Source organism: Onychostoma macrolepis, chromosome 16 (assembly GCF_012432095.1).
Source record: "Onychostoma macrolepis isolate SWU-2019 chromosome 16, ASM1243209v1, whole genome shotgun sequence".
NCBI lineage: Eukaryota > Metazoa > Chordata > Actinopteri > Cypriniformes > Cyprinidae > Onychostoma > Onychostoma macrolepis.
The window spans coordinates 24,333,218-24,342,748 of NC_081170.1; the positions used below are offsets into that span (position 1 = coordinate 24,333,218).

The window sequence follows — 9,531 nt, forward strand, 5'->3', positions numbered from 1 at the left end:
GAATTACTGAAATAAATGAACTTTTCCACGAAATTCTAATTTATTGAGATGCACCTGTATTGTATTCTTTAAACAGTTTGTTGTGTTGATGGAACTCTCTACTGAGGGCTTGACTTACTGGTGTCATCAGCTTTCAGGAAATTCATGAACTGGTTTCTAAAGTACATTACTATACACTTTAGACATTCTACTAAATATAAGTAACTTTGCAACTACATGTCAACTTATTCTACTAAACCTAAACCAAAACCTAACAGTCTACTAACACTCCAGTGAGAGTTAGTTGACATGTAGTTGCAAAGTTACATACTGTATAGTTAGTAGAATGTCTAAAGGGGACAATTAAAATAAAGTAACTGAAAAGGTTATCTCATGAAAATACAGTCAACCAGTCAAATAAGATTATACAAATACATACAGTTCGCTGAATTGTAAAATACTTTTCAAAATATTTACAAATTGTCAAGATAGTATGTCTAAACAGAGGAAGTTAATGTGTAACTGTGTGAAGTGTAACTTTCCAATTTTATTTGGCCACAGTCAGAAGAGAAACTGAAGCACTAGCACCATTTAAAAAAAAAAAAAAAAGCAGTATACAAAATATACATGTTATGTTTTTTGGCTTTTTCATAAATATTGTTTCTAGAATCATTTCTGAGCTCGGACTGTGTTGCCTTGATGGAAGTTGTACCTAAAATTTGCTATTTGTTACATGTTTAAAAAAGTAAATTTTACATTCTGTGTATGGATATATGGAAAAATATGATTTATGAGTTCTAACTATTTGTTAAAAATATGTTGCTAAATGCAGTTTGCTGCATATTACACACTGTAAAACAAATTCTGTAAAATATGGTAAAAACCGCTGGCAGCTGTGGTTGACAGAATTTTACCATAAAAAATATAGTAGAAACATTTTAGGTTTACGGATTTAATTTAAATTTACATTTATAAAACATATTTCAATAACTGGTATAATGTTAATAATATACCAACCTATTGAAGTACTGAAATCTGTTGAGCACCTTTGCAGTGCACTGATAACCACCAAAAACAGGTGGTGACGGGAAATGATGAACCAAAACTGCATTGGACATTTAATGTAATTTTATGGTAAAAATATAAGAAATTAATGCTTAGTTGCATTACATTAGTGTTGTGTGTTAACATGATGGTGCGTAGTATATGTGTGAACGACACAGTGCATCTTCTATATATATATATATATATATATATATATATATATTAGTATTTTCCTTCTCAGCTTGTGAAAAAGCTGGTTGTGATGAGTTTTTCTTTTTTTTGTTATCAACTTTTTATTGTTTTTTTTACACACAACATCACAACATCCATTCAAAACAACAAAAAACAAAACAACAGACATATAATCAATACTTTAAAGAGTCCAGTCAAAAGAAAGAGAGAGAGGGAGGGAAAAAAGAAAAGAAAACAAAACAAGTAATTCCTGTATATAATCAAGTATGTTAAAGGAAAAACACTGCCAAGCATCAATAGTAGAAGGCTTGGCCCCATTAATTTGTGCTGTTGTACATTCACAAGTCACTATTTTCAGGAGGCTATGGATCCAGTATGTTTTTCCACACATGTGTGGGGTAAACCAGTTCTGTATTATTGTCTTCTTCACAGCCGTAAAACCAGGGTTGTGATGAGTTTTTCACCATATATATTAGGGGAACTTACCTTTAACCATTAATAGGTTTTTACTGTAGCATTTTATATACTGTAGTCTTTTACCGTTAAAATCTTGATCATTTTTTTTTTTTACTGTGGCAATGCATCCTTACTTGTACTTAAATTCTTTTTAATCTTTTAAAATGAAGTAAGTCGAATAGCAAAAAAAAAAAAAAAAGATGGACAAAACCCATTTATTTTTTATAATTTTTTATGGTGTTCTCCATAGTTCTTCAATATTCAGTATTACAAATACAATACAAAAATTAGCTTACATTGTTCTAAAAACCCCCGAATAAAACTAATGTGTTGTTTAACCATGTACGGTAACACTTTATAATAACTGCACACTATGACTCATTAGTTAATCATTAGTAAATAGTCAATTCATCATTTATAAAGCATTGTTCCAACATTAATAGGCATTAGTAAGCAGTTTATAAATACAGCTATAAATGTTTTGTTCTTGAGCATATCTATAATGTTTAATAATTGTATTTTCATACTTTATTAATGATCAGTTTATAATTTCTAAATTATTACGTTATTTACAAACCAGTTATTTAGGAGTTGTCAGCGGTTCATAAGATCATTTAGAAAGTGTAAGTAAATGATTAATAAACTATTTAAATGTACATTTATGAATCTTATTATTTAGACACATGATAATAGTTGCTCAGTGTGTTAATAAATGCTTTATTAACACATATTCCTGCTGTAATTCATGATTAAGTCAGGTAGTTATAAAACATTTAGTAGTTGCCAGCCATCTATTTTTGTGAGCTCATCTAAAGTGAGGACTATTCATACCTCGTAAAGCATTTACAAAGGAGATTTAAAGGCTCATTTATCTTCCAAACAGACAAGTTAAACAAACACAACACAGAGGGATACAGAACACAGAAATTTTTTTTTTTCATGATGCAAAAAGGAAACTGTACAACTGTACAACTAAAAAGAAAAATTAAAGTGTACAGTTGGACAGTTGACTTTTTTTTTTTTTCATCTTGAAATAAATATTTCTGAGTTCTGTATCCCTTTTTGTTGTGTTTGTTTATTTTTTTCTGTTAGGAAGATAACTGAGCCTTTAAATCTCCTTTGTAATAGATATGCTTATAAATCAAGAACAAGGCATTTATAGCTGTATTTATAAACTGCTTACTAATGACTATTAATGTTGGAACAATGCTTTATAAAGGATGAACTGACTATTTACTAATGCTGACCTAATGATTCATAGCGTGCAGTTATTATAAAGTGTTACCAAATAAGTTTTAAACTTAACCCTTTAGGCGCCAGGTTCTTTTTTTGGAAAAATGCTGGATTTTGACATCAAGATTTCAAAAGCTTGTGGCTTGAAAGGACTTAAAGATAGAGATCTACTGTAAATTAGAAAAATGTTGGGCATGACCTAAAGTTTATGTGGGGTGTAAATATATTCATCTAATTTGCATATTATGATGTCATCAGGGGGCGGCCCTCTTGAATTTCATAATATTCAGGAAATAGTAGATATTGAATTGATATTTGAACTTATTTGCATGTTTTTTTTTTGGTTGTTTTTTTATCCTCATTCCAAATGATCAGAAAAGAGGAAACCAACAATAAAACAGGAGAAAGTACTAAATTATTGCTATATTACTATACTATATAGTAGTAAAACGCATGTGAACAGTAGCCTGCTTTTTGATCAGTTCATCAGGAATATTCAGGAAACAATAGATATTGAATGGATGTTTGAACTTATTTGCATGTTTTTTTTTTTTTGTTAGTTGTTGTTGTCTTTTTATCCTCATTCCAAATGATCAGGAAAAGCGGAAATCAACAGTAAAACAGGAGAAAGTAGTAAATTATTACTATATTACTGTGCCATAGTAAAATACATGTGCCTAATTTTTGATTAGTTGACCAGTTATCTGCCCAATCAGGTATCTAGGTGACAGTTTATAGCTCTTGAGAGTATGGTACCTCTCATTGCATGGCACAGCGCACAGACCTACCCCTCACTGACTGCACCTGTACTGTCTGCCGGAGGCACTTTAAGCGCGCGTGATCAGAAAAAAAGACGCAATCTGGCCGACCATCAGCAACGCGATGCCTCTCCTATGGACACTAAGACCAAGTGCACCCCTGCCACCCCCGCCACCCCCATCCCCGTTGGGCAAAGGCTCGAAATGATCACTTGATGGCAAGGCCGTAACCATGTCTTCAACATTGGGGGGGACCAATTTTATATATATTTATATATATATATATATAATTGGGGGGGTTGCGATAGAGGCAATTTACATTAAGTGAAAATAGCATTATTTTTTAGTGATATGCTATTTAAACAGTGCAAAATAGCTTTAGATTCTATTTATTCTATGTTAAAATAGCAGGATATTCTGCTAATTACTTATTGCAAATAGTGGCATTATCTGCACCTCAGCATTGTAATACATTATAAAACAGTATGCAATAACTTATTGAGTGTAATTTTTAAATTTTATTTCAAATTATTAAATGGATTGGGACAAAAGCCCTCCCTACACCTACCCTAACCCTACCCGATACTTTATTTACAACTTTTTGATTATTTCCTTCATTTTTATTAAAAAATAAATGCTTTTCTGATGTGATTTGAAATTTGAAAAGGGAGAAAAGAGTTCGCCAAAAGGCAGATTCGAACCCTGGTCGATCGTGTCAAAATGAGTGTGACACACGCTTTACCATCTGCTCCACTGCATCAGACGACTGATTATCGTCTTTTGCAAATTTGACTATCCCAATCATACGTTTGTGGGTGGAGTTAGTGAAAATAGTCTCAGCCAACAACCGGGCTATTTGCACTTAGATAGACACTCCGTTTTTTTTTTTTTTATATACATTCCCAACAGTTAAACAGTTGACCACAGAAAAAAACAGGGGCTGCTGCAACACCCACAGCACTGTAACACCGAGTTGAAATGTTAAACAGCCCGGATGGGAACACTGTGGGGTGCTAATAATGCACGGGAGATGAGAAGATGGCGTATTTTCCCGAGTTTAATAAAACACCTCAAGCACCGACACACTCGTCCACATACATGGGGAACGAGTGAGGGAAAATGGTACATAAGCATCCAACTCAGTTCACAAACAGAAAGGAATAAAATAAAATAAAGATGTCGGTAGAGCAAGTTCTCTCTTCCCCTTTTCGTCTCGTACAGACACACCCTATCCCCATTTGCAGTTGTCAATCTGCCACAAAACTACCGTAAATGCTCTAGTGGCCATTACAGAGTCCCCCCTGGAAAACCTGGCTGTCCTCAGCCAACAGCAATGCGAAAATACAGGACAGAAACAACTCCATACATGAATGGTTGTAAATACTCCTCTCTAAAAGAAAAACAATGGTACATGATGAGAAACACCAACATACATGACAGTTTTTACCTCACCAAACCACTTTGTCCTAGAATACATAAAGAAAACATAAGCAAGCAGAAAAGAAAATACATAGGCATTTCAAAAACCCATGGCAAAAGAATAAGAACAAAACACACCAGTGTTTGACTTGCACCGTCATCAGTGACATCACCAAATAAATCAGACAAAGAACCTCTGGCGTCAGATTCCAAGAGATCACTGACATTGTCAGTTGGACAGTTACTGGACGGCTCACCAGGACTTGTATGACAGGAGCTTTCACCACCCAACAAAGTATCGTCGTCCGCAAATTCCAGAGGTGGATTCACAGGCACCCTTTTTGATACATTCCCAGAATCCCATGTACGAAAAGGTTCCATGTTCACCACGTGAAACACTTCCATATCCTTTTCCGTAGTCACATCAGCAAGTCTATAATTCACATCAGACAACTTCTGAGCGACCCGGTAAGGACCTGTGTATAGAGGCGCGAGCTTGGCAGCAAAGTTCGTAGACGAGTCAGACCTCGGATGAGTTTTGACCCGCACCAGGTCATTTATGGAGAAAGAAACTAGCCGACGCCTCTTGTCATAGTAGTGCTTTTTCCTAGACTGACTTGTCTTCAGACAACTCCTGACATGATCAGATGCCTCATGGAGCAAATGCTTCAGGGCATCCAAAGAAGTCACACCTGGATCTTTCATGCCAAAAACATTAGGCTGAGAAAGCAGATCCAAAGGCATGTCCAGTTCATGACCATACAACACCATCGACGGACTCAGTCCCGTACTGTCATGTTGAGCTGTCCGCAAGGCAAAACAAATGTGGGGGAGAAAACAATCCCAGGAAGTATGTTTGGTTCCAACATATGCCCTAATGGCCGTTTTCAGTGTACGATTAACTCTCTCCGTAGCATTTGTCTGCGGGTGGTAGGCTGTTGTAAGCCTGTGCTCCGTACCCAAAGCAGAAACAGTGTGTTTGAAGAGGTCACTCATAAACACAGAACCTCTGTCGGATATCAAGTACTTTGGAGCGCCATGTCTAGCAAACACTTCACTGAGAAGCTTACTGGCAGCAACCAAAGCTGTAGCTTCCCTCACCGCACACACCTCAATCCACTTAGAAAAGTAATCTACAAACACAAGGATGTATGCATTACCACTCGGCGTTCGGGGCAAAGGGCCCACAAAGTCCATCCCAGCATATTCCCAAGGATATTGGGGGCAGACTGGAACCATGAAACCACCAGGTTTTCTCTGGGATGGCTTAGTGAATTGGCAGATGGCACATGAACCAACATACTTCTTCACATCTGACAGCATGTTGGGCCAGAAAAACCTCTGCTTAAGTCTTGTCACCGTTTTTGTCACACCCAAGTGACCAACGGTGGGATGGTCATGATAATACTCCAACAGAGACCTTCTGACAGTCTGGGAAGCATAAAGCTTGAACTATTTCATGGGGTGTAATGTACAAGAAGATTTTGGATCCTTGTGGTACAGAAGACCATCAAGAACAGCATATAGAAGATGTTCCTCGGAAGACACACTTTCACCATCCTCCAAAGCACTGAACAATTTTCCAATGTCCGGATCATTCAGCTGCAGACTTCTCAACTGATCCCTGTCTGTAAACAACACAGACGGCAGTGAGCGCAAGTCCAGACTTCCAAGAACAGCACGATCAGGGAGAATGTCAAACGGCTGATCACCAGAGGGTAGAGGGTTCCTTGACAAACTGTCAGGAACGCTATTGGACACTCCTGGTTTATGGATTATCTCAAAATCAAAGTCTTGCAACCGAAGTGACCACCTAGCCAATCTTCCAGTGGGATTAGGTCGTGACATCAACCACTTCAAACTGCTGTGGTCAGAAAAAACTGTGACGTGCAAACCCTCAATGTATGGTCTGAAATACTCAAGTGCCCAAATTACCGCTAGGCACTCCTTCTCAGGAGTAGAGTAAAGGCGTTCGGACTTGTGCAAAGCACGGCTAGCATAGGCAACTGCACAGTCCCTGCCTTGCTCATCCCACCCAGCAGCACCCAGACCAACATCACACGCATCCACGTGAATGAAAAATGGGAGTGAAAACCGTGGAAACCTCAAGATAGGCGCAGACGTCAGTTTATTTTTAAGGAAATCCATAGCATTCTGACAGTCTTATGTCCACCCAAAAGGAACATTGGCTCTCGTAAGAGCGAAAAGAGGTTCAGCATGTCGGGCATATTCATGAATGAAACACCGGTAGTAGCTGGTTATGCCTAAGAACTGTCTCACTTGCTTAATGTTTACTGGAGTAGCAAAGTCTACCACAGCCTTCACCTTCTCCTCATTTGGTAGAATACCCTCCTTGGTGACCCGATAACCCAAGAAGGTAAGTTCCTTTCTACAGAACTGACACTTGTCCAACTTGATTGACAGGCCAGCAGACCTCAGCCTAGCCAGGACTTCCTCAAGATCTCTCAGGTGTTGTTGGAATGTAGGTGAGGCAACTACAATATCATCGAGATAAACTGTGCATGACTTGTAGATGAGGCCTGCCAGCACTGTGTTCATGAGCCTCTGAAAAGTGGCTGGGGCATTGCACAGGCCAAAGGGTAGAACACGGAACTGGTACAGCCCACGGTGAGAAACGAAAGCGGTCTTTGGCCTAGATGATTCTTCCATGGCCACCTGCCAATAACCCCTGGCTAAGTCGATTGTGGACACAAAATTACCTCTTGCTAGAAAATCGAGGGACTCGTCTATCCTTGGAAGCGGATACGAGTCTTTCACTGTAAGTCTATTCAATCCTTGATAGTCAACGCAAAACCTTGGTTCACCAGAAGGCTTTTGAACGATAACGATCGGCGCGGTCCACGGCCCTGATGCCGGTTCAATAATGCCTTCTGCCAACATCATGTCAATCTGCCGCTCAAACAATTCTTTCTTTGCAGGTGAAGTACGGTATGGAGCGAGATGTATAGGTCGGGCCTGTCCAGTGTCAATTGTATGTTCAACTATGGATGTATGGCCTAGATGTCCATCAAATAGTTCAGCAAAAGATCTCAACAACTCTGCCAGTTTGACTTTTTCACCTTCATTTAAAGCAGCCCCATCAACTTTCGTGTCCAAACAAGAACCACCTCTTGTAGGCCAAGCAGACTGTGATTCGGCGTCATCACATCAACGCCCTCCAGTTCAGTCTCATCCTCTGGCACATCACCCAGAACAACAGTTCTGGAAGGAACCTGGATCACAACAGAAGCTCTCATCATAAAATCCATGCCCAAAACAAGCGGGGTTGAAAGATTTTGTACGATTGCAAAACGATGGTAAAAGCGTTGGCCCATAAACCCAAACTATAACCACGCTAAACCCGATGGACAACACATTCCCCCATCGGCAAGCTGCAAAGGAGATGCAGACCACGCTGTTGTTTTCAATGTCCCCCCTGGAACAAATTTAGAAACATCTGCCCGCACGGCTGAAACAGAAGCCCCCGTATCCAGAGTAGCTTCAAGTGCCTGGCAACCTTAGTTTGAGACATGTTACTTGGGACTTCAGAACCCGATGTCTCAGTAGTCTGTCCAGTCAGACAATTGGGTGAACCTCCCGAGTGCACATTTTGGCTGTTTTGCTGCCTACAGTTTGGGCAGTTACGGGAAGTAAACCCTGGTGTCAAACACTTAAAACAATGAAGTTCTCTTGTGACCGGAATTGACTGTGGAACCTCGGGCACATATTGACCACATGGACCCAAGACTGCATGTAGCTCATGCGCACGCAAGAGAAGGTCCATAACTGATGTCACTGCCGTGCCATAGAGTGCTACCCTGTATTTTTCAACAGCGTGCTTACATATTAGCTCAATTTGTTCTGGCTAAGGAGGTGGACATCTTAATTTACGAAAGTCACTCAGCATATGGGCGACAAACGTAGGTAAAGGTTCATTTGGCCTCTGAACCCTGTCCAAGATACCCCTCATAATGCGCTCCTGATTGTCAGATGGCAGAAAAACCGTCTTAAATAGGTTACAAAACTGGGCCCATGTGGAAACATGGGAGCTCAAGACATTAAACCACTTCTTCGGCTCCTTGGACAGAAACCGCGGGAGCTCCAGTAACATCTGGCAATCAGTAAGATCCAGTGAAGTCCTGTATATATCAACAGACTGAAGCCAGTCGTCTGGACTCACCCTTCCTTCACCGTCAAAAATTAGAGGTTCAAGACGTGATTGATGGAGGACAGAGGCCAAGACCCAAGACGTAGCCGACAAATCAGCCGAGGCTGTTTGAGCCACCACAGGCGCACATACATGGGGCCTATCAGCAGACACTGACCTTGAAATGCCTAGTGGAGGCTGCCCTCGAACCAAATATCAAAAGAAAAGTAAAACAAAATATTACATGCAGATGCACACAATTTACAAGAGGTTAACTACAAAACAAGAAGAGTAAACAGTACA

At 39.3% G+C, this 9,531-nt stretch overlaps 1 protein-coding gene across 1 annotated transcript; it reads right to left on the reverse strand.

Annotated features, from left to right (window-relative positions):
• Nucleotides 1-7,244: 7,244 nt before the first annotated feature.
• On the reverse strand, nt 7,245-7,982 carry LOC131522460 (retrovirus-related Pol polyprotein from transposon 297). The gene has a single exon (XM_058747967.1). It carries the CDS (start codon nt 7,980-7,982, stop codon nt 7,245-7,247), a length of 738 nt encoding a protein of 245 aa, XP_058603950.1.
• Nucleotides 7,983-9,531: the final 1,549 nt, after the last annotated feature.

What these genes read in the sequence shown, in the direction of transcription:
- LOC131522460 (XM_058747967.1), bottom strand. Translation starts at nt 7,982, where the DNA reads ATGTTGGCAGAAGGCATTATTGAACCGGCATCAGGGCCGTGGACCGCG.